The sequence below is a fragment of the Scyliorhinus canicula genome, chromosome 10 (assembly GCF_902713615.1).
Source record: "Scyliorhinus canicula chromosome 10, sScyCan1.1, whole genome shotgun sequence".
NCBI lineage: Eukaryota > Metazoa > Chordata > Chondrichthyes > Carcharhiniformes > Scyliorhinidae > Scyliorhinus > Scyliorhinus canicula.
Window position 1 is genome coordinate 74,196,377 of NC_052155.1, and position 25,175 is coordinate 74,221,551.

The 25,175-nt window shown below is 49.0% G+C and overlaps 1 protein-coding gene across 1 annotated transcript in view; it reads right to left on the reverse strand.

The window, feature by feature from the left end:
* Positions 1-8,683: 8,683 nt before the first annotated feature.
* LOC119972461 (EMILIN-2-like) overlaps positions 8,684-25,175 on the reverse strand; it is a 108,098-nt gene continuing 91,606 nt past the window's right edge. Inside the window, 3 exon segments of the mRNA XM_038809193.1 lie at positions 8,684-9,358; positions 11,565-11,696; positions 13,263-13,298. Of these exon segments, the coding sequence (XP_038665121.1) occupies positions 9,027-9,358; positions 11,565-11,696; positions 13,263-13,298 (500 nt within the window). The 3' untranslated portion in view covers positions 8,684-9,026.

Below are 25,175 nucleotides of genomic sequence, written 5' to 3' on the forward strand. Positions count from 1 at the left end.
CATTTGTATTTTTGTGGTTTGGCATTCTAATAAACCTATGATTGGAGCAAGAACAGAGGATGCAGGGAAAAACTCAGCGCAGTTAACAAAATAATGTGAAAACTACAACAAAACGTAGCAACTTAAGAATAAAAGACAGATGGCCTGGTGGGGTGGGGGAGTGTTTAAGCTGGAGGAGAACGGTCAAAATCTAAAGCTGTTTCAACTCCACAGTGCGCCCCAAGGGTTGAAATATACCTAATCGGAAGATGTGTTGCTCCTCCAGCTTGTGTCGGGCTTCACTGGAGCATTGCAGTAGCCCAAGGACAGACATGTGGACATGAGAACTAAGTGCTGAGTTAAAATGGCAAAGAAGAAGTAGGTTAGGGTCATTACGGACTGAACAAATGTGTTTCACAATGTTCTCACCCAGTGTGTATTTGGTCTCTCCTATGTAGAGGAGACCACATTATGAGCAGTGAATGCGATAAACCAAATTGAGGGAACATTAAATTGAAATGCTCCTGAACCTGAAAGGAGTATTTTGGGCCTTGAATGGTGATACGATAAAGGGGCAGGTGCTGCACCTTCTGCGATTGCAAGGGAAGGTGCCATAAGAAGGGGATGGGGGGTTGGACATGGTGGAGAAGTGGACAAAGGTGTCACGGAGGGAGCAGTACCTGTGGAATGCCAACTGAGGTGTGGGGGCATGGTGGGATATGTGTTTTATGCTAGCATCATGCTAGAAATGGATGATCCTTTGAATGCGGAGGCTAGTGGAGTGAAAAGTGAGGTAAAGGGACAACTCTATCATGGTTCTAAGAGGTACAGAAAAGGGTTGAGGACAAATGTGTGGGAGATGGGTCGGACCTAGTTGAACGCCCACTACAGGTGGAGGGGGAAAACTCACGAAAGGAAAATAGCAGACATGCTATATTTGGGATGTTGGTGTCTCCAGTAATTTTTTAGTGTTCTATTTTCTTTGAGCAACGGTTATACACTGAGTAGCATTCCCACAGGAAGGGGAAATTCAAAGATCACACTAACAATTGTGCAAGTTTCAGTAACCCTTAAACCCCTATTCTTGCCTCCTATATTTGCGTGGGTTTTGCCCCCACAACCCAAAGATAGATGTGCAGGGTAGGTGGATTGGCCATGCTAAATTGCCCCTTAATTGGAAAAAATGAACTGGGTACTCTAAATTTTAAAAAGTAAACCCTTATTTGCCAAAATCACATCACCAATTGAATAATTTAATTAAATGTAGTGTGAGATGACTGGGTATTGGACAAACTGGATCAATGAAGTGCTGAGTAGTAAAAGAAATATTGACTTTAGATCTCCCATGCATTCCTACTATTTACAAAGGACAATGACCAGTTTAATATTACTGAATCGTGACAACTTGCGTTTCTATTGTGCCTTTTAATTCCAGAGCTATGGGAAACAGTACAAACTTTTAATGTCACTGGATTAGAATTCTGAGGCTGATGCTCTGGGGAGGCTGGTTCAGATCTCACCATGGCAGCTGTTGGAATTTAATTTCACTTAATAAATTCAATGAATTAATAAATTTAGAATTGAAAACTGGCCTCGGTAATGGTGAAGACAAAACTATCATCAATTGCCATAAAACCCATTTGGTTTACTAATGCAGGAAAGGAAATCTGTCATCCTTATTTGGTCTGGCCTACATGTTTTGTTTTATTTCATAGGATGTCACTGACTAGGCCAGATTTGTTGCACATTCCTAATTGTCCTTGAGGATGTGGTGGTGAGATGCCTCCTTGAAATGTTGCAGTTCATGTGGTGTAGGTACACTTGTTGTTAGGAAGAGAGTTTTAGGATTTTAACCCAGTGACAGTGAATGAACGGGGTCAGGCTGGTGTATGGCTTGGAGGGAACGTCCAGGTGGTCGTGTTCCAATGAATCTGCTGCCATTGTCCTTCTAAGTGGTAGAGGTTGCAGGTTTGGAAGGTGTTGTCTAAGGAACCTTAGGGAGTTGCTGCAGAGCATCTTGTAGATGGTATACACTTACTGTGTGCCAGTTGTGAAGTGAGTGAATGTTTATGAAAGGGATGCCAATCAAGTGGGCTGCTTTGTCCTGGGTGGTGCTGGAGCTGCACATATCCAGGCAAATGGAGAGTATTCTATTACACTCTTAAATTAAAAAAAAAAAAATTTAGAGTACCCAATTCATTTTTCCAATTAAGGGGCAATTTAGAGTGTTCAATCCATCTATGCTGCACATCTTTGGGTTGGGGGGGGGGGCGAAACCCACGCAAACACGGGCGAATGCAAACTCTACACGGACAGTGGCCCAGAGCCAGGATCGAACCTGGGACCTTGCTGTTGTGAGACTGCAGTGCTACCACTGTCACCGTGCTGCCCACCATTACTCCTGACTTGTGCCTTGTAGATGGTGGCCAGGCTTTGGGGGGGTGGGGGGTCATATGTCCGTAGACCCACTGCAATATGGTTGACTTTTAACTGCTGCCTGAGGGCTGGTTTAGCTCAGTGGGCTAGAGTTGGTTTGTGATGCAGAACAAGGCCAGCAGTGTGGGTTCAATTCCCGTACCAGCTTACGCAAACGGGTGCCAGAATGTGGCGACTAGGGGCTTTTCACAGTAACTTCATACTTGTGACAATAAAAGATTATTATTAAATGGCCTAGCGAGCTGCTTGGTCATAACAAACTGATACAAAGTCAAAAAGAAATCAAACTGGGCAGCATAGTGGCGCAGTGGTTAACACTGCTGCCTCACTGCACCGAGGCCCCGGGTTCGATCCCGCCCCCAGGTCACAGTGTAGATTTTGCACATTCTCCCCATGTCTGTGCGAGTCTCACCCCCACAACCCAAAGATGTGCAACGCAGGTGCATTTGGAGGCATATGCCAAAATTGCAGGCATCTGCCTACTCAGGGGATCGTTGCCTTACAGGCAATGTCCTAGAAACCAGCATCACTATCTGGCTCGACAGACCCAACAGAAATACTATAAAAGTAGGATGGTGCCCTCTGGACCTCATGTAGTCTCACGTCATCAGGTCAAACATGGGGGAAAAACATGATTTATACCCTCTTCTCTTCACCCCCCTGCCCTGTTGAAAACCACCTGGAAGAAGCAGTGAAAGAGGCAAAGGCACAATGTTGTTTGGGTGGGTGACTTTGATGCCGATTACAGAGGGTAGCTCTATAGAACCACTACTGACAAAGCTGGCTGAGTCCTGAAGAGTATTTCTGCTAAACTGTCGGTGGCAGGTGGTAAGGAACCAGCAAGATTGACAAAGCTTCCTATCCTCACCCAACTCCCTGTCACATGTATCCATGATAGTAGGAGTGACCATCACACAATGCTTGTGGAAATAAAGTATCTCTTTCATACTTTAGAATACCGTCCATCATGTGAGGCACCACCAAAATGCTAAACAGGATGGGTCCAAAATGCTAAACAGGATGGGTCCAAAACAGATCTAGCTGTTCAAAATTTGGGCATCAATGATGTGCTGTAGTGCACGACAAAGGAATTGTATTCCTTTCAATTTGCGCCCTCATGGACTAAAATATTCTTCATCCCCACCCACTCTACCATTACTATCAAGCCATTGGACCAACCCTGGTTCAATGGAAAATGCAGGATGGCATGCAAGGAGCAACTGTAAGCAAAAATGTGTCGAACTGGTGAAGTGGTAACACAGGATATGCCAGACAGTGGAATAAGTATGCTGAAGAGCTGAACAATTCCACAACCATCAAATCAAAACTGCAGTCCTGCCATATCCAGCTTGAATGATCATAGTGAACAATTAAACAGCTAACTGGAGGAGGAGGGTCCACAAATATCCCCATCAGTGATGGGGGAGCCCAGCACATTCGTGCAGAAAAACAGGGCTGAAGCATTTGCAACCATATTCAGTTGCAGTGGATGATCCATTTCAGCCTCCTCCGGAGGCCCCAGCATCACCGATGCCAGTCTTTAGCCAATTTGATTCACTCCATGTGATATCAAGAAATGGCTGAAGACACTGGATGCTGCAAAGCCAACAGGCCCTGACAACATTCTGGCTATAGAATTATGCTCCAGAACGAGCTGCGCCCGTCGCCGAGCTCTTCCAGTACAGCTACAGCACTGGCATCTCCAGGCAATGTGGAAAAGGTATGTCCAATATGCTCTGTTACAAAATGGAGGACAAATCTAACCCGGCCCATTACTGCTGCGTGACTCTACTCGCGATCATCCGCAAAATGATGGAAGATGTCCCATCAGCCGACCAATTGGGTTTCTCATTGTGGGCAGCTCCACGCCGACGGGAAATCCCCGGACATGGGTGAGCTGCCGGCGGAGAATCTAGCCCCACGTCAAAGTTGATGTCGCAAAAGTAAAGTTTAAAGACTTACTGTCTTAATGAAGCATAGCTACAAGTCCCACCACTCGAGTAGTCCTACTTGTATGAATTGGAAACGCAATTATAGTTTCCAAAGCTCTGGCCATGTTGCTAACAGTCAGTGCTGCATCGTTTAAAATTAGCTTGTTTTTCCAAACATTTTCCAATGGTGACATCCCATTAGCTGAAAAACATGACCAAAATTGTAGATGCTGTGATGTTTTATACAGCCTAAAGAGCTAAGTTCTATTAGAATCATGCACTGAATGACCTACGCAGCAGCATTATCTTGTTTAACTGACATGTTTTGTACTGGTTTATCAATTGCTATGATTTATTATTCAAGTCCATAAAATTTGCATCTCCTGTTAATAGTGTATTGATACAAACATTAATGACTAAATTATTTCATTAATGAGAGTTAAATATTGCATTTATAAGGTAGGCAGGAAATCAGTAACACGAACAAAATACAAAATATTAACATGCAGATAAATTATAATTTTCACCAATTGTTTTGTAAAGCTGAATATTTATTTACTTGATTAATAACCAGGTAAGAGTCCTTATTCACGACTATGTTGAGGTGGCTCATTAATCCAACCTTAATGGTAACCAAGACACTTCCCTTCGGTTCATCTTCTGAAAGACCAGATTAGAAGCTTTTGGTATGAGACGGTCATCAAAAATAAATTCTGTTTCACTTTAGTACAATCATTTTCATGTACATATATATTCTCAGATTGGTAGTGGGTTTAAAATACTGTTCAACACTTAGTGTGAACTTTTATTCAGTTAGAAATAATGAGGGGGATTTTCAGAGCCTGTTCGCTGCGGGTGCACATCTCGTTATGGCCACCAACTCTCGTGCACCGAAGATTTCAGAATAAGGTCTCCACCAGGCACCTGCAACCCCCTCCAAGCCAACATAACCGCGTTCACACCCAGCAAGAGCGTGAATCTGATTACCATCAATTTGCATTAATTTAAATAACACCATGACTTCCGGGGATATCATATGTTACATTGGCGACAATTACTACTGCTTTCCAGCAGTCGTGATAACCCACCGGGGGCACAGAGGCCAGTGTAGCCCCCCTGCGGCCAGGGGCCATGGCATCTTGAAGCCCCAATGCCATCGATAGTGCTGGTAGGCGCTGAAACCACGATGCTGATGTTGGCCATTTTGGGGGGTGGAGACTTCATTTCCACTTTGAGATCTGGGCTTGCTGGTATGAGGCCCCGACATGCCAGAGTGACAGCCGAGAACATGCCCCCACCACCCAGTTACGTTTTTAACAAAGTGTCAGAAGATCTGGAGAATAAACCTGGTTGTTTCTCTGATAAGCACGTTGGTTTTCAGTCAGAACCTGACACTACCATTTATGGGGAAATTCCATCCAATGTTTTTATATTTTTACTTTTTGATTATTTCGAAAAATTACTTTGTAAAATCAGCATTATTTGCCGATGCACGTAGGTTTATATATAATTAAAATTAATCAAACTGCGTGTGTTCCTTAAAAGTCAGAATTTCATTATCGTTTATCTCATGTTTGTAGCATTTCATGGGCCCAATGCTTCATCTGTGAATTGGATCTTTCCATTATGGATACCAGTACAATGCACAGGATTTAAAAACAATATGTTGAAACAAAAGAACAAAAGAAGTCAAATATTTATAGTTAGTGTTATCTCATGTTCAAATAACCTATACTCTTACCAGCCAATATTAAACCAAAGCAAAAATCTTTAGTTGACTTTTCAACTGTGGTTTCCAAGAGAGTGCACCTGAATGTTTAATTCAGGGTGTTCTCATTACAAAATGAAACCACTCTGAATTGGGTGTGACGGTTAGTTTTGAGATACAATGTAGAAAATGGAGAAGTTGTATATGTAAACAAAGAACTAGTCATTAAATTCTCATGTGCAGAATGTAAAATTATAACTTTTTTTATTTGTAGTTATCTAACAACAGTGCAGATGGGCGTAAAGTCAACTTCAGCTGCAGAAAATACTTTTGAGCTACAATAAATATTTATTGTTCTGACTACAATTTCAAATGTAATTTTTTAACATGTTTTTTTTAATCAATTGAGAGCTTGCCTGATGGCTTGTATTGTGACACTGTTTTAATAGACCAGTTTACTTAAAGCAGGTTAAGCAAGATATGTATTTCTGTGTGGGAGAGGGATGAAATTTTTCAGGACATTGAACAATGTTAATTTTCAGTGTATACAAAACTTCTGTAATCTTGAGTTATTATTAATGTAAATTGTGAACAAAAAATAACACCATATAGTAGTACTTGTACATTCATTCAGAAGTATTTCACTTGAGGGTGGCTGTGGAATACAGAAAATAAACCCCATGGTAACACGAAATACACAGTGAGTTATGGTGTGATCAATTAATTATGGATTATTTTCCATCTGCTGCGATCTCCCGCAGTAGAAATTGTTTTTTCACGAAAGCAAAGCTCATTTTACTCGTTCCAACGGAAAGTTTATTTATCTCCCCCGAGCACCATGGTGGCCCCACCTACTGTTTTATCTAGCAAATGCTATTTAGTAGCTCATAGGAGCCACTTCTACATTGTTTACATTTCATACTGAATATTTTCTACATCTATGCTTTTAAAAGAATAACGATATTGGATGGAAAGCAAGTCCCCTCGTCCACTTCGGCACTTGCTGCATTAATCTTTTGGCAAAAATATATAGAATGTGATTCAGTGGACAAAGGTTGAAGTCTGCTTTTGGCTGTATTTGGCAGGATGTTTCTCAGTGGCTACAGTGCCTAGAGTCACCTCGCTATTCAATGGCACTTTGGGAGTTTTTTTGTCTCGAGGAATTTCTCCCCGTTGAGGCCACACTTTAGTCGGTTTCCTGCTGGTGGGAATGGCTCCTTGCAGAATTGGGCTCCATTTTAAACGCCAGCCCCGATATCCCCTCCCACCCATAGGCCCCCTCCCCCACTTTATTGATATCCCTGCTTCATCCCCCCAACCTCATAAAGGCCCCTGGAACTCCCTTGGGCCCAGCCCCTGGCAGTGCCACCTTGGTACCCTGGCACTGCCAGCCAGTCACTGCCACAAAGCTGCCCAGGTGCCGGAGTACTACACTGCTCTGTCCCCGACCACCCAGGAGTCTCCAATGGCCAGGGAGACTCCTCCCCCTCCACCACCCTGAGATGTTGTCAGCCTGGTCCACCTTTGTGGAATGCCGTGCTAAACGTCGCCCAGGCGAGGTCTCACAGGCTTGGCCGCTGACTCCCGGGCGCCGGGTAAAAGCGGCATCCGGGTATTTAAATGAGCCTAATGGCTCGCATCAGGCGGAGTGAGTTGGGTGACTCGTGATTGACCCGGTGCGGAGCCCGAGTTAGGGCTCTCCCAGGTATCAGTCAACCGTCCCGGACCCGGGCCAGGCGCAATGCAAATGCTGAATCGCGTGCAAAAATTCTATTATTCTCATAGTTTGTGAACTGTGCCCCAAACAGCATGATGGTTGTAAGAAAGCATGCGGGAAGATTTCACCTGTGCTGTGTATCTCAGAATTATAAGTAATATTCATGATCGTGTGGTTTTGATATTATTTCATATGGTGCACAAAAGGAAATAGTCCCAGTTTGACTGACTTTTTGCAAGTTGAAAAGACTACGGTGGCCACTTACACCATTACACTTATGCTATTTAAAATGTTAAATGCAAACTCATGAAACTGGCGAAAGAAGGAAAGGTGGACTGAAGGATTTAACAAGTTATTACTTCCCCTACCTTTAGAACTATGATGCAGTTTTATTTGTTTGATGCCTTTCTGATCTACTTAGTGCCAGGAAAGCTGCTACTGGTACACTAGTTTGATAGAAAAAACAGCACAGCAATCATCACAAATTAAATATAATTCAAGGGCAGCAGATGTTTCTAAAATGTACACTGCAATCTGGTTAATATTTAAATAATTATATATTTCTCACTGGAGATTTAAATGGACGTCCATTTTGAGTGTCAGATACAGTGACAAATATGAAAATTATCCCAATCAGCTAAATTAAGACCGGACATTCATGTATCATATGACTGAAAAGACCATCTAGATTAATAAAAGAAATTTAAAAATCAAACTCTGCCACTTCTGTTTATCATCATGATGGTAGATTGCCGTAACTTTATAGGTATTACACTTTAATCTTTCTTCATTCATCTATTGGCATTACCTGTAAAAGACCGAATAGCCCCTATTATACCGACTATTTATTGGTAAAAGTTGCCAACAAAATAAGTGGCAAAGCAATATTTAAAAAATAAAAGCAAGCCTTTCTTTTTGGTTAATTATAAATCCAGTGATAGGAATTAAATAGAACTTTGTGGCAATAGCCAAGTAAAAAGATTAACATCATTCCTCCTCTGAAATAGATCTCTTTAAAAGAACAATATATTTAGACCCAAACTAGTAATATCATAAAGCACATTGAGGCTTATCCATAATTTTAGCTTGGTGTAATCTGTGTTTAGCAAGGTTGAATTGGTACTTTATAAAATAGAATTATCCTCTTTGACAATGAGTCCAGAAATTCAGGAAAATCTACATCCTCTTCACATCTCAACTCCCTGAAGATCGGTGCATTTTAATATCCCTGGTTGCCTAACATTCTTCTAATGGGCTAGCTCTGGGAGGATGTCTCATACAGAAGAGTCCCACTGAAAGTTGAGTACATCTCCTCTGTGTCGACCAGTTTACCATCAATCACTATGACGCTCACTTCATCTTCAGATTTCAAGTTCAGGATCAGATTGAAGATTCCGACACCTCCACAAGTTTGTCTTCCCAAAAAGGGTCTTTGAGATTCCAGCAGTTCTATTCGATAGCCAGAAGTGTCCATCTGCATGACACTTTGATTAGAGACTGAAAGTATAGCTTCGATATGCTCATTCCTCTGAGGAGCAAGGACCGCAGTGATGAGATACTGTCCCTCGAAAGGAGCTGTAAATATACCTGAAAAAAAGCCAACCAAGGAAGGTAATTAAAGAAGACCATCCATGATCAGAAACTGGTTCCTATTCTTCTGAATCTATGATCTTTTAAAATACTGCATCACTGCTCAAACTGAAGTGATTGTTGTTCCCAATCAATGAGTTAAATCTTGACTTTATGTGACAGTGTAAAATACGTGATGGTGAATCAGTAGTTTCACATCTCTCCCTGTTTCTTCATTGGCTTCAAGGAAATAATAATGAGGAGATTAAAATAGACTGCCAACTTGTTTTCCCCTGTTTTCTAGTGCTGTAAGACAAAGGCAATGTACTGTATCTGCCAGAAATCTAAAATAAAACCATAAAACACAAGAAACACCAACATTCTCTTTCGTTCTCTTCTGTAAATTCCCTCCTTTCACTACTCTCTTGAAAACTACACTAGGTGGGTTTCTCCATCCCGCCGCACCTGGTGTGGCACGCCGTCGGGACTCTCTGTCTCGCTGGCTGGGCAATGGGGTTTCCCATCATGGGGCAGCCCCTCGCCGTCGGGGAAACCCCAGTCTGCCAGCAAAATGGAGAATCCCGAAGGCGGAGAATTCAACCATATACTTCTAATTTCCAGTGTGATGAAAGGTTCAAGATCCGAAACACTGGGCGGGATTCTCCGCCCAATGATGCCAGAATCGGAAAATGCAATCAGGCAGAGAATTGCGCGACAGCCGAAAATCAAGGCTGGTGTCAGGTGCCCGATAGAATGCCATGCTCTGGTGCCAGGGGGAGTAGCAGCGGGTGGCTAGGAGGTGGGCACTTTGGTCAGGATGGACAAGAAGAGGCTGACTGCCCACTGTGAACTTTACGCTATGGAACGTATGGGTGCCTCCCCAGGCCACCCCCTAGGTATCCTCTGGCCCTAGACAACCATCAACAGAGTGTGCATGCTCCAGTGCAATCAAGGCCATTTTTGTGGCTGGAATGGGGGTGTGTGGGGAGTGGCGTGCTTGTCAGGCTCTCCAGTGCCGGTACCGACCCTGGCGAATCACAGACCAGCGTTCATTGGAATTGCACTAGTTCCACATGGCACCAGCTCTAGCCTGTTAGGATGTCCCGAATCGCTCTGGGGCCAGCACCGCTTTCATCAACGCAGAACTCTTGCGATTCAGTCCCACCGTTAACACTCTCAAACGGAGAATCCACCGCATTAACTACACAGAATCTGCCTGTTTTGCTGCGTCTTGCCAGCAGACACAGTATATTGCTTTGGTTTTATCATACTAGAAAACAGGGGAAAACAAGTTGGAAGCCTATTTCTGCTTTTGTAACTATTTTACACTATCTCACTAAGTTAATATCTATCCCAATGTATCCTCCATCTACAGCCTGAAATTATATATTGTGCTTTTGTTAGTTCAATTGAAAACTGATTTTGTATTTTTTCTTTACATTTATTCGTGCATTGTAACAATTATTATTGGCTCCCTTCTCCCAGGCAGTTTTCTTCTAGTTCCCTAGTTGCTATCATTATTTATGTATGACCATACAAAAGACACGAGAAGGCTCAATGTCTACCTCTAAGCCTCATCACCAGGGGCTGTGATTTGCTGTGGTGTTACGGTAAGTGATAAACATGGTGAATTTCTACATTGACCATATGAAGTAAAATTCACTGCCCAAGTGCTCTGATTTTGTCTTTAAAAAACACAGGGAGTGAAAATACTGACATTTGAGTGTATCTGGGCAACCGCATCACTTGCCATAATCAGGGCACCTGTGTTTTAGTAGGTCATTGCTTAAAATCCATGTAGTTCGAAGATTAATTTCAAGAGTCCAGTATGTTGCTGGACCCTGTATGAAATTTCTCCAAGAGTTTTTTCCTCCATTGTATTAAACCTTTACAGGTGTTGATATACTGGATTCTTAGCATCAGACATGAGACAAAGCAAACTTCAAAGAAAGTATCAGAGAAGTCTTCAAACCATTCAGATGAACAAGTGAAATGAATTCTAGCTAGATTTGCCTGTTGGCAGAGTTCAGTAGTATGTGGAAAGCAAAAAGTAGGGCATTTTGCTGAGGTTATGACTTTTGGACAATGTCATTGAATCATGGAAAACATCTGATCCATGCGAGCTCTCTAAAAATAATCGATGTGCAAAGCATGAAGTTGCCAATCTCAGCCCTTAGTACGAGAACACAAACACAAAGAAACAAATCTCTAAAACACCTGTTACCTGTATTTGTATTGTAATGGTGTCCGTCATTAACTAAAACTTTGTTGAAACGGATTATCCCTGCATTGCCGCTGAAAGGTTTTTTGGTTAGACCCACTGAAAAGGAAACCTGCTTTTGAGCAACTTTGCTTTCTGAAAAAGAACAGAGGAATGACTTTGTAAGACAGCATCACACGGGAACAGAAGAGAAATACTGGGAATATAATCAATAATAAATATTGCACAAGTTAAATAACAGAATTCTACAAGGCAGAACACCAGTTATTAGTATTGTAAAAATTGCTCTATCAAACCCAGAAAAATACTGCATCAATTTAATGTCTGGCCTGATATACCAAATTATCATTGCATGTCAAATATCTCATTCTATGTAGGAGATAAGAAACAATTAGAACGTAGAAGTGACAGTAATACCTTGCAAACAAAATGGGACCATTCAGGGTCTGTAAATGCAGTTCTATAACCTTGCACATCTTTAAGCACAGAGCTGTGTTCACTAAGGCATATAGCTATGACATTGAATGACAGCCCTCGGTGCATGTGCTTAGGGGTGTTGGAGGGGGTAGGGAGGTTACAGCAGAGTTCCTGCTTTAGATTATTCAGTGATTTTTGTTGGTAAGTGCATATGTGGACATCAATGAAAAATGGAATCAGGTTGAACAGAGATGTCTGCCCTAAACAGGTTAGCCCATTCGACCCTCACTGTCGAATGGGAGACATTAGCAAATTGCTTCTGATCGGCATGCAATAGTTCTCCAGTGTAAATCAATGCTTTCAAGGGAGGGTGAGAGAAAGAATAGAAAAGGTCTAAAGGCAAAAATCAGCGCAAAAGATAAAGTACAGGCAGGCAATACAAATCCAAACAGAGGGAGATGTAGGAAGACCCACAGCTCAGGTCAGCAGAGATGCTACATTCAGAAGTTATGGAAGGTAAATGAGACAGATGCTACTCCCTTCAGAGGTCGAAAGCCTCCTGTAAAAGCAAAAGTCCCAGGCATGGTTGGAGGCTGTGACATTGTAGATGGCCAACAGTACAGCTTTCCTAATCACTGGGAACAATATTTTACCCATATTTTACTGGTCTGTACAAACTTTCTACCACCATTGAAAAACTTCCAGTGACCAGAGATAAATGTTATGATTTATAGCCAGTCAGACTCATTCCTCTCTCATGATCCAAACAAAGGATACACCGATATAGAAGCACATTAACTGCAACCCTCATTTACAAATAACAGTATAATCACAGAGACAGTTGGGGAAACAACCCATCACCAATATATGGGGAGGCAGTGGCGCAGTGATATTGTCACTGGACTGATAATACAGGTTCGAATCCCACGACAGCAGATGGTGAAATTTGAATTCAATAAAAATCTAATGGTGATCATGAACCCATTGTCAATTGTTGGAAAAATCCATCTGGCTCACTAATGTCCTTCAGGGAAGGAAATCTGCCGTCCTTACCTGGTCTGGCCTACGAGACACCAGACCCACAGCAATATGGTTAACTCTTTAAAATGACCTAACAGGCTATTCAGTTCAAGGCAATTAAGGATGGCCAATAAATGCTGGCCAGCTAACAAAGCCTAGAGCCCATGAATAAAAAAATAAATAAAAGGTTAAAATGTTTTCAGTTGAGTCTCTGACCTTAAGGTCCACAAGTTGTATAATTAATTATCCATGACCAAGACTTACCTGAAGTTCCAGGGACTCCAATTTCCATGAAATGCCCTAGGGTAGAAAATAATTATTTAAATGTTGTGTTTACATGATTGTTCTTTGTTTTTGTGAAATAACAGTGAAACAGATGTATAACTTTGATAGAAGGGTCCAGGTAATTCACAAGCCTGCGAAATCTGAAATTTGGTCCACTGGGAACCTTTGGCATTGGCCCCCAACATACAATCCAGAGTCAGTGGCTAGGTCCATTTTCTGCCCTCTGAAATATGGTGCCTGTATTTCTATGGATCGTAGCATGAGAAGAAGGAAGATTTCATATTACATCCTCCCCCCCTCCTCCCCACCCAAAGAGGCTTAAACTTTCATGAAACATGCACCCACAATTTCCCATTATATTCTGGTTCTGCGCACTCAATTTGGAAGTGTAGAATTGACCTTACAACAACAACATCAGTGTAAAACTTTGCACTGACTTTTTTTTTAAACGTAAAAGCACATAGTATTTGTTCATAACACAATGGTGACTTGTAAATCAGCTGGTAATTATCGAAGCCTGAGTCAGCAAAATCTTAAAATGCATTGGCTACTGTGGTGGCTCAAGACATACACTGGAGGCTTCCAGTAGTTAACTTGGGATTTATTGATGAAGAACAATGGTAGATAAGTACCAGGCACAGAACACAATATAACAGGCCTAATCACTTCGGTTCCAGGATCCCAGCCTGCGCAAACCCCCAATTGGCTGGGGTTTGTGTTCTCCCACACGATTGGCCCTGAGTTGGTCACATGGTCCATTGAGCCTGACCCCTTAAAGGGGTCACGCCATCATTGTTACTTAATGAGTCATTAGAAAGCCCACACTTTTTAAAATCTCATTTATAATGGCTTCAAGCAATGTGGAATTTAGTTTCCTTCAGACAAATGTAAACAGTCTCTTTTAAATTAAATGTTGTCACCACCTCCTTACCTGGATATTTCCATTCTAAAATTATTACTTGGATATTTTCATTGGTATTTATTGTTTTTCAGTTCGTTTCAGTCCAGCTTCTAAATCTATATGTAAATATCGCCAACACCCCAGAGGACCATAGGCTGCTCTCCCCTTCGAGAGCTGACTGGTGGTGATTTAACTGAGGGTCACCACACGTCAGGTGAGGGGCAAGATTGAGAATATTAATGGAATAAATTTTCATTTTCAACACATACCAGGCCAGAATTTTTTATGGGCAAGCAAATGTAGGGTTGCACATTCAAATGATTCAAATACATTCACATTTGCCCCCCTCCGTAGCCCACCTCCTCACTGCCCCCTCCCCAATCTGTTTTTTTTTGTAAGATAAACAGCTTGCGCCTTATTGAAAGCAAATCTGCATATTAAAGTTGTTTAGGGTAGTGGTTCTCCAACTTTCTTGTCCAGGGACCATAGTATCCAAAGAATCCCTACAGTGCAGAAGGAGGCTATTTGGCCCATCGAGTCTGCATCAACCCTCCAAAGGGGCACTCTACGTGGGTCTGCTCCCAATTAAATATTATAATTAATTAATAATTCATGCCAAAAACAAAATTATAGACATTTTCACATTGTGAACATTAATACTACAAGAGAACATGTTCATTTGAATCATTCTAATATGCGTCATAAAAAGGATACAATAATCCTCTTCTGAGAAACTAATTTTACATCTATAATAATCAAAAATCAACAATAACATAAATCTCCCATATAAAACTCCACTGCTACTATAAAAACAAAATACTGCATCGGCTGGAAATATGAAATAAGAACAGTAAATGCTGGAAAAATGCAGCAGACCTGGCAGCATCTGAGGAGAGAGAAACAGAGTTAACGCTTCGCGCAAAATGGCTTCTTCAGAGCCAACATTGTTATTGCTCATGCTGATGAACATATAAGCAGGAATAGGCCATTCAGCCCCTCGAGCCTACTCTGCCACTTACTCATGGCTGATCTGATAGTAACCTCAGATCTGCATCTGGCCTACTCCAATAGCCTCTCACCCCCTTGCATGCCAAGAATCTATCCACCTCAGCCTGAAAAATTCTAAAGACTGCATCCACCACATTTTCAGGAAGAGTGTTGTAGACTTGCGACCCCCTGAGAGGAATAAAATTGCTTCACCTCCATTTTAAACGGGTGAACCCTTATTTTTAAACAGATTCTCCCACATGAAGAAACATTCTCTGCACATACACCCTGTCAAGATTGCTCAGGTTCTTACATGTTTCAGTCAAGTCCCCACTTCCTCCTTATAAACCCCAGTGGATACAAGTTGCGCCTGTCCAAACGTTCCTGATAAGACGCACTCCAAGTGTTAGTCTAGCCAGTATTGCACACACAAGAATTGGTTTGGTTGTGAGATGTTACATGAATGTCGGGTTGAGGGTTTTGACCATTTTGTTCATATGGCCTCGCTCATGGCATTGTCTGTCAGTGACCTTACATTTTGGGCCAGTCCATGGATTACAGACCTCCACTGGTCCCCACACCAGAGAACCACTAGATTAGAGGACCCCTGTGCTAGTTCTCCAACCAAACATCAAATAGCAACCTCATCATTTTCTCAGACTCACTAAACACACATTAATGTACTTCTCAAGACATTTGAGCAAATTTCAGTAATTCTTAGCCTAGCCACTAGAGGGAACACTTTAGCCGAAGGAAGCAGTTCACATCCAGAATAAAATCCAGTACAATACTAACTCTGTCTAAAAAAAACTGTCCAAAAACAACACCAGCACAGAACCCAGTTGTGAAGTCTACAACTCAGGCTATTGTTTCTTCCAAACCGTGGGACTGAATCTCAGCAGGTCCATTGGGGTAAGAAGTGGAAGGCCAATACTATCATTTTCTACCCTTGGGGAAAAGTGTTGAATTATAACATCGCATCAATCCAAAAACCAAGGAAATTCTACGTTATAAACTGAGGCAGAAATCGTACAAAATTGGATTCAAAGGAAAAATATATTTTAAATCAGAACACATCATAAGGAATAATAATGGTGCATCTAAGATCAGAAAGCATTCAGCCAGGAAAGACCATTCAGCCTTCAAGGTTGCACTTCCTGTGGCCCTATCAGAAGTTCTATTCTACCTCACCCACTGCATCTCCGAGCCAAACTCCTACCATCTCAAAGGTAAAGAAACAAACTTCCAAAATAGAGGAGTAATTTAACAAATGTCTACTCGAGGTGTAGATAGTTAATGGGCGGCACGATAGCACAGTGGTTGGCACAGTTCCTTCACAGCTCCAGGATCCCTGACTCGATTCCCGGCATGGGTCACTGTCTGTGTGGAGTCTGGGGTAGTATTCTCCCCTACCCGGCGGGGCGGGGGCCCGACGTACCAGAGTGGCGCCAATCAGGTGGAATTCTTCGCACCTTTAGGGGCTAAGCCCGCGCCAGAGGGGTTGGCTCCCCGCCCACCGCCGCGAATGGCCTTTCCACCCCGCCAGCCTGCGCGCACGGCTGTCCGAAAGGCCTTCGCCAGCTGGCGTGAGGCCGCGCATGCGCCGGAGTGTCAGCGGCCGCTGACGTCATCCCGGCGCATGCGCGGTAGGGGGGTCTCTTCCGCCTCTGCCATGGTGGAGGCCGTGGCGGCGGTGGAAGAAAAAGAGTGCCCCCACGGCATTGGCCCGCCCGCCGATTGGTGGGCCCCGATCGTGGGCCAGGCCACCGTGGGGGCACACCCCGGGGTCCGATCGTCCCGCGCCCCCCCCAGGGCCCGCTCCCGTCGCCTGCTCCCGCCGGCACCAGAGGCGCTGCAATTCCCGCCGGCGGGAAAGGCCTGTCAGCGGTGGGACTTCGGCCCTTCGTGGGCCGGAGAATCGCCGCAGGGGTTCCGCCGACCGGAGCGGCGTGATTCCCGCCCCTGCCGATTCCCGGGTGGCGGAGAATTCCGGCCACGGTGGGGGTGGGATTTACGAAGGCCCCAGGTGATTCCCCGACCCTACGGGGGGTCGGAGAATTTCGCCCCTGCACTTTCTCCCCGTGTTTGCGTGCGTTTCCTCCGGGTGCTCCGGTTTCCTCCCACAGTCCAAAGATGTGCAGGTGAGGTAGATTGGCCATGATAAATTGCCCCTTAGTGTCCAAAAAGGTTAGATGGGTGGGGTTACTGGGTTACAGGGTTACAGGGATAAGGTAGAGGTGTGTACTTTCCAAGGGCCAATGCACACTCAAAGGGCTGAATGGTCTCCTTCTGCACTGTAAATTCTATGATTCTATGTTCCCCATCAAATGAACTCTGTGAAATTATCTTTAAAGCATTGTGAGGATCATACACACGAATACCTGATGTGCATTCCCAAGCATGGAATTCCCAACTGGAAACACAGTTCAATCCCAGGTATGGAGTTCCAAACTGGGAACACAGTTCCTGAGACTAAGTGTCGACGCCAGGGCAGGATTTGTGGACTTCCATGACAGCAAAACTGAAACGTCACCTGGACCGAATCAGCAACCATTGAGAGGCTAGCACTGGCGCCACATGCAACACAATTGATCCCAATGAGAAATGGTGCGGGATTTGCCGGGTCTGTGATTGGCACTCTGGAGGCTGACAAGCTGTAGCTGCATATACACACTTCAATCCCCACAACACCACCATAGCCAACAAGACGGCTGCGAGGAGAGCGGCAGCCTGTTTCACGGATACTGAGCTGGAAACCCTCCTGGACACGGTGGAGGAGAGGCAGGCCGCCCTGTACCCCAGCTCTGGAAGGAGGCTGCCAGCCACCACTGGGCGCAGGCTGCAGAGCCGGTCAGTGTCACCAGTAATAACGTCCGGATCGGCCTGCAGTGCCGGAAGAAACGGCACAATCTTCTCAGGACTGGCAGGGCGTGAACGCTCCTAGCACTAACCCCATCCACACCAGTAACCTGACCACCCCCCACCACCGAGAGGGTGAGCGAACCTGCACCACATGCCGACACCGTACCGGCTGCCATGTCCGGGTGCCCTGGCCGCTGAGGCCACCAGCTACCTACTCCCTGAGTTGCATACATCGTCGGACTGTCTAACACTGTCGTCGTGTTTCCCAACCCCCCCCCTCCGCACCACAAACTCAAGACTAGTTAATTTTCTTATAGTATAATAAACTGTTGGTCGGAAACTAATGCTATAAAACTGGAACTAATACAAACACGACAAACACCCCCCCCCCCCCCCCCCCCCCCCCCCCGGCTACATTGTCACGTGCTACTACTTGCCTGACACATAGTAGTCGGAGGCTATAGATATTTACACATACACTTGTTAATGCATATCGCTACACAACCCTTACCCTTACACCTACCCTTACCCCCACCCTCAACCCTACCACCACCACTCGGCCCTGGCCCACGGTCTAATCATGCATCTCGTCTTGCAGGACCTGCTGTGATGGGGCGGGTCCATCGGCTGTCCCCTGCCCCCAATCAATTTGACAGCCGGCAATCCCCCCCACCCCGAGCCAATGCCACAGCCCCCCCCCCCCCCCCCCCCCCCCCACCCTCGGCCACTTGTGCTAAAAAGCTATGAGGAGAGCAGCATGGATGGCAGCCCTCGACAAGAGACCCAAGACACCCTGGAGCTCGAGTCCGGGGATGACACAGATTTCCCGTCACAGCTTTCTCCAACACCCTCCACCATCCCAGAGACACTCACCTCAGTTGGGCACTTTAGTGAAGAGATGCATGGGACACCCTCCAATGCACACCACATAGCTAATCCGGTACATCAGGTGGAGGCAGGAACTTCGGAGGATGCGGAACGGTTGGAGGAATCCAACTGCTTGCAGACGCAAGAGGTGGTGCCAACCATGACTGCCACCCAAGCCAACATCGCACGGGTGGCGTCTATGGTGGAGGCATTGGAGGCGATGGTTTTGGTAATGGACCAGCATGTTCAAGGCCTGGGGCATTCTGTGCAGTCGCTGGCCGAGGTCCAGGACAGATCCACCTGGAAATTGCAGTGGTGCTCCTGAGTGTGGCCCAGTCACAGCAGGTCTTGGTTGGGACGGTCGCCGGCACTACTCTGGCGCGGGCCGACATGGTGCAGAAAAAGAGGGAGGTGCCCCAGTCTCAGAGGGAGGTGCCCCAGTCTCAGAGGGAGGTGCCCCAGTCTCAGAGGGAGATGCCCCAGTCTCAGAGGGAGGTGCCCCAGTCTCAGAGGGAGATGCCCCAGTCTCAGAGGGAGATGCCCCAGTCTCAGAGGGAGATGCCCCAGTCTCAGAGGGAGGTGCCCCAGTCTCAGCGGGGGATGCCCCAGTCTCAGAGGGAGGTGCCCCAGTCTCAGAGGGAGGTGCCCCAATCTCAGAGGGAGATGCCCCAGTCTCAGAGGGAGATGCCCCAGTCTCAGAGGGAGGTGCCCCAGTCTCAGAGGGAGGTGCCCCAGTCTCAGAGGGAGATGCCCCAGTCTCAGAGGGAGATGCCCCAGTCTCAGAGGGAGATGCCCCAGTCTCAGAGGGAGATGCCCCAGTCTCAGAGGGAGATGCCCCAGTCTCAGAGGGAGGTGCCCCAGTCTCAGAGGGAGGTGCCCCAGTCTCAGAGGGAGGTGCCCCAGTCTCAGAGGGAGGTGTCCCAGTCTCAGAGGGAGGTGCCCCAGTCTCAGAGGGAGGTGCCCCAGTCTCAGAGGGAGGTGCCCCAGTCTCAGAGGGAGGTGTCCCAGTCTCAGAGGGAGGTGCCCCAGTCTCAGAGGGAGATGGCCCAGTCTCAGAGGGAGGTGCCCCAGTCTCAGCGGGGGATGCCCCAGTCTCAGAGGGAGGTGCCCCAGTCTCAGAAGGAGGTGTCCCAGTCTCAGAGGGAGGTGCCCCAGTCTCAGAGGGAGGTGCCCCAGTCTCAGAGGGAGGTGCCCCAATCTCAGAGGGAGATGCCCCAGTCTCAGAGGGAGATGCCCCAGTCTCAGAGGGAGGTGCCCCAGTCTCAGAGGGAGGTGCCCCAGTCTCAGAGGGAGATGCCCCAGTCTCAGAGGGAGATGCCCCAGTCTCAGAGGGAGATGCCCCAGTCTCAGAGGGAGATGCCCCAGTCTCAGAGGGAGATGCCCCAGTCTCAGAGGGAGGTGCCCCAGTCTCAGAGGGAGGTGCCCCAGTCTCAGAGGGAGGTGCCCCAGTCTCAGAGGGAGGTGCCCCAGTCTCAGAGGGAGATGCCCCAGTCTCAGAGGGAGATGCCCCAGTCTCAGAGGGAGGTGCCCCAGTCTCAGAGGGAGGTGCTCCAGTCTGATGGAGGTGCCCCAGTCTCAGAGGGAGGTGCCCCAGTCTCAGCGGGGGATGCCCCAGTCTCAGAGGGAGGTGCCCCAATCTCAGAGGGAGATGCCCCAGTCTCAGAGGGAGATGCCCCAGTCTCAGAGGGAGGTGCCCCAGTCTCAGAGGGAGGTGCCCCAATCTCAGAGGGAGGTGCCCCAGTCTCAGAGGGGGATGCCCCAGTCTCAGAGGGAGATGCCCCAGTCTCAGAGGGAGATGCCCCAGTCTCAGAGGGAGATGCCCCAGTCTCAGAGGGAGATGCCCCAGTCTCAGAGGGAGGTGCATCAGTCTCAGAGGGAGATGCCCCAGTCTCAGAGGGAGATGCCCCAGTCTCAGCGGGGGATGCCCCAGTCTCAGAGGGAGGTGTCCCAGTCTCAGAGGGAGGTGCCCCAATCTCAGAGGGAGTTGCCCCAGTCTCAGAGGGAGGTGCCCCAGTCTCAGAGGGAGGTGCCCCAGTCTCAGCGGGGGATGCCCCAGTCTCAGAGGGTGGTGTCCCAGTCTCAGAGGGAGGTGCCCCAATCTCAGAGGGAGTTGCCCCAGTCTGATGGAAGTGCCCCAGTCTCAGAGGGAGGTGCCCCAGTCTCAGAGGGAGATGCCCCAGTCTCAGCGGGGGTTGCCCCAGTCTCAGAGGGAGATGCCCCAATCTCAGAGGGAGGTGCTCCAGTCTGATGGAGGTGCCCCAGTCTCAGAGGGAGGTGCCCCAGTCTCAGAGGGAGATGCCCCAATCTCAGAGGGAGGTGCTCCAGTCTGATGGAGGTGCCCCAGTCTCAGAGGGAGGTGCCCCAGTCTCAGAGGGAGGTGCCCCAGTCTCAGCGGGGGATGCCCCAGTCTCAGAGGGAGGTGCCCCAGTCTCAGAGGGAGGTGTCCCAGTCTCAGAGGGAGGTGCCCCAGTCTCAGAGGGAGATGGCCCAGTCTCAGAGGGAGGTGCCCCAGTCTCAGCGGGGGATGCCCCAGTCTCAGAGGGAGGTGCCCCAGTCTCAGAAGGAGGTGTCCCAGTCTCAGAGGGAGGTGCCCCAGTCTCAGAGGGAGGTGCCCCAGTCTCAGAGGGAGGTGCCCCAATCTCAGAGGGAGATGCCCCAGTCTCAGAGGGAGATGCCCCAGTCTCAGAGGGAGATGCCCCAGTCTCAGAGGGAGATGCCCCAGTCTCAGAGGGAGATGCCCCAGTCTCAGAGGGAGATGCCCCAGTCTCAGAGGGAGGTGCCCCAGTCTCAGAGGGAGGTGCCCCAGTCTCAGAGGGAGGTGCCCCAGTCTCAGAGGGAGGTGCCCCAGTCTCAGAGGGAGATGCCCCAGTCTCAGAGGGAGATGCCCCAGTCTCAGAGGGAGGTGCCCCAGTCTCAGAGGGAGGTGCTCCAGTCTGATGGAGGTGCCCCAGTCTCAGAGGGAGGTGCCCCAGTCTCAGCGGGGGATGCCCCAGTCTCAGAGGGAGGTGCCCCAATCTCAGAGGGAGATGCCCCAGTCTCAGAGGGAGGTGCCCCAGTCTCAGAGGGAGGTGCCCCAATCTCAGAGGGAGGTGCCCCAGTCTCAGAGGGGGATGCCCCAGTCTCAGAGGGAGATGCCCCAGTCTCAGAGGGAGATGCCCCAGTCTCAGAGGGAGATGCCCCAGTCTCAGAGGGAGATGCCCCAGTCTCAGAGGGAGGTGCATCAGTCTCAGAGGGAGATGCCCCAGTCTCAGAGGGAGATGCCCCAGTCTCAGCGGGGGATGCCCCAGTCTCAGAGGGAGGTGTCCCAGTCTCAGAGGGAGGTGCCCCAATCTCAGAGGGAGTTGCCCCAGTCTCAGAGGGAGGTGCCCCAGTCTCAGAGGGAGGTGCCCCAGTCTCAGCGGGGGATGCCCCAGTCTCAGAGGGAGGTGTCCCAGTCTCAGAGGGAGGTGCCCCAATCTCAGAGGGAGTTGCCCCAGTCTGATGGAAGTGCCCCAGTCTCAGAGGGAGGTGCCCCAGTCTCAGAGGGAGATGCCCCAGTCTCAGCGGGGGTTGCCCCAGTCTCAGAGGGAGGTGCCCCAGTCTCAGAGGGAGATGCCCCAGTCTCAGAGGGAGGTGCCCCAGTCTCAGAGGGAGATGCCCCAATCTCAGAGGGAGGTGCTCCAGTCTGATGGAGGTGCCCCAGTCTCAGAGGGAGGTGTCCCAGTCTCAGAGGGAGGTGTCCCAGTCTCAGAGGGAGGTGCCCCAGTCTCAGAGGGAGATGGCCCAGTCTCAGAGGGAGGTGCCCCAGTCTCAGCGGGGGATGCCCCAGTCTCAGAGGGAGGTGCCCCAGTCTCAGAAGGAGGTGTCCCAGTCTCAGAGGGAGGTGCCCCAGTCTCAGAGGGAGGTGCCCCAGTCTCAGAGGGAGGTGCCCCAATCTCAGAGGGAGATGCCCCAGTCTCAGAGGGAGATGCCCCAGTCTCAGAGGGAGATGCCCCAGTCTCAGAGGGAGATGCCCCAGTCTCAGAGGGAGATGCCCCAGTCTCAGAGGGAGATGCCCCAGTCTCAGAGGGAGGTGCCCCAGTCTCAGAGGGAGGTGCCCCAGTCTCAGAGGGAGGTGCCCCAGTCTCAGAGGGAGGTGCCCCAGTCTCAGAGGGAGATGCCCCAGTCTCAGAGGGAGATGCCCCAGTCTCAGAGGGAGGTGCCCCAGTCTCAGAGGGAGGTGCTCCAGTCTGATGGAGGTGCCCCAGTCTCAGAGGGAGGTGCCCCAGTCTCAGCGGGGGATGCCCCAGTCTCAGAGGGAGGTGCCCCAATCTCAGAGGGAGATGCCCCAGTCTCAGAGGGAGATGCCCCAGTCTCAGAGGGAGGTGCCCCAGTCTCAGAGGGAGGTGCCCCAATCTCAGAGGGAGGTGCCCCAGTCTCAGAGGGGGATGCCCCAGTCTCAGAGGGAGATGCCCCAGTCTCAGAGGGAGATGCCCCAGTCTCAGAGGGAGATGCCCCAGTCTCAGAGGGAGATGCCCCAGTCTCAGAGGGAGATGCCCCAGTCTCAGAGGGAGATGCCCCAGTCTCAGAGGGAGATGCCCCAGTCTCAGAGGGAGATGCCCCAGTCTCAGAGGGAGATGCCCCAGTCTCAGAGGGAGGTGCATCAGTCTCAGAGGGAGATGCCCCAGTCTCAGAGGGAGATGCCCCAGTCTCAGCGGGGGATGCCCCAGTCTCAGAGGGAGGTGTCCCAGTCTCAGAGGGAGGTGCCCCAATCTCAGAGGGAGTTGCCCCAGTCTCAGAGGGAGGTGCCCCAGTCTCAGAGGGAGGTGCCCCAGTCTCAGCGGGGGATGCCCCAGTCTCAGAGGGTGGTGTCCCAGTCTCAGAGGGAGGTGCCCCAATCTCAGAGGGAGTTGCCCCAGTCTGATGGAAGTGCCCCAGTCTCAGAGGGAGGTGCCCCAGTCTCAGAGGGAGATGCCCCAGTCTCAGCGGGGGTTGCCCCAGTCTCAGAGGGAGATGCCCCAATCTCAGAGGGAGGTGCTCCAGTCTGATGGAGGTGCCCCAGTCTCAGAGGGAGGTGCCCCAGTCTCAGAGGGAGATGCCCCAATCTCAGAGGGAGGTGCCCCAGTCTGATGGAGGTGCCCCAGTCTCAGAGGGAGGTGCCCCAGTCTCAGAGGGAGGTGCCCCAGTCTCAGCGGGGGATGCCCCAGTCTCAGAGGGAGGTGTCCCAATCTCAGAGGGAGGTGCCCCAGTCTCAGAGGGAGATGCCCCAGTCTCAGAGGGAGGTGCCCCAGTCTCAGAGGGAGATGCCCCAGTCTCAGCGGGGGATGCCCCAGTCTCAGAGGGAGGTGCCCCAGTCTCAGAGGGAGGTGCCCCAGTCTCAGAGGGAGGTGCCCCAGTCTCAGAGGGAGATGGCCCAGTCTCAGAGGGAGGTGCCCCAGTCTCAGCGGGGGATGCCCCAGTCTCAGAGGGAGGTGCCCCAGTCTCAGAGGGAGGTGTCCCAGTCTCAGAGGGAGGTGCCCCAGTCTCAGAGGGAGATGGCCCAGTCTCAGAGGGAGGTGCCCCAGTCTCAGCGGGGGATGCCCCAGTCTCAGAGGGAGGTGCCCCAGTCTCAGAAGGAGGTGTCCCAGTCTCAGAGGGAGGTGCCCCAGTCTCAGAGGGAGGTGCCCCAGTCTCAGAGGGAGGTGCCCCAATCTCAGAGGGAGATGCCCCAGTCTCAGAGGGAGATGCCCCAGTCTCAGAGGGAGATGCCCCAGTCTCAGAGGGAGATGCCCCAGTCTCAGAGGGAGATGCCCCAGTCTCAGAGGGAGATGCCCCAGTCTCAGAGGGAGGTGCCCCAGTCTCAGAGGGAGGTGCCCCAGTCTCAGAGGGAGGTGCCCCAGTCTCAGAGGGAGGTGCCCCAGTCTCAGAGGGAGATGCCCCAGTCTCAGAGGGAGATGCCCCAGTCTCAGAGGGAGGTGCCCCAGTCTCAGCGGGGGATGCCCCAGTCTCAGAGGGAGGTGCCCCAATCTCAGAGGGAGATGCCCCAGTCTCAGAGGGAGATGCCCCAGTCTCAGAGGGAGGTGCCCCAGTCTCAGAGGGAGGTGCCCCAATCTCAGAGGGAGGTGCCCCAGTCTCAGAGGGGGATGCCCCAGTCTCAGAGGGAGATGCCCCAGTCTCAGAGGGAGATGCCCCAGTCTCAGAGGGAGATGCCCCAGTCTCAGAGGGAGATGCCCCAGTCTCAGAGGGAGGTGCATCAGTCTCAGAGGGAGATGCCCCAGTCTCAGAGGGAGATGCCCCAGTCTCAGCGGGGGATGCCCCAGTCTCAGAGGGAGGTGTCC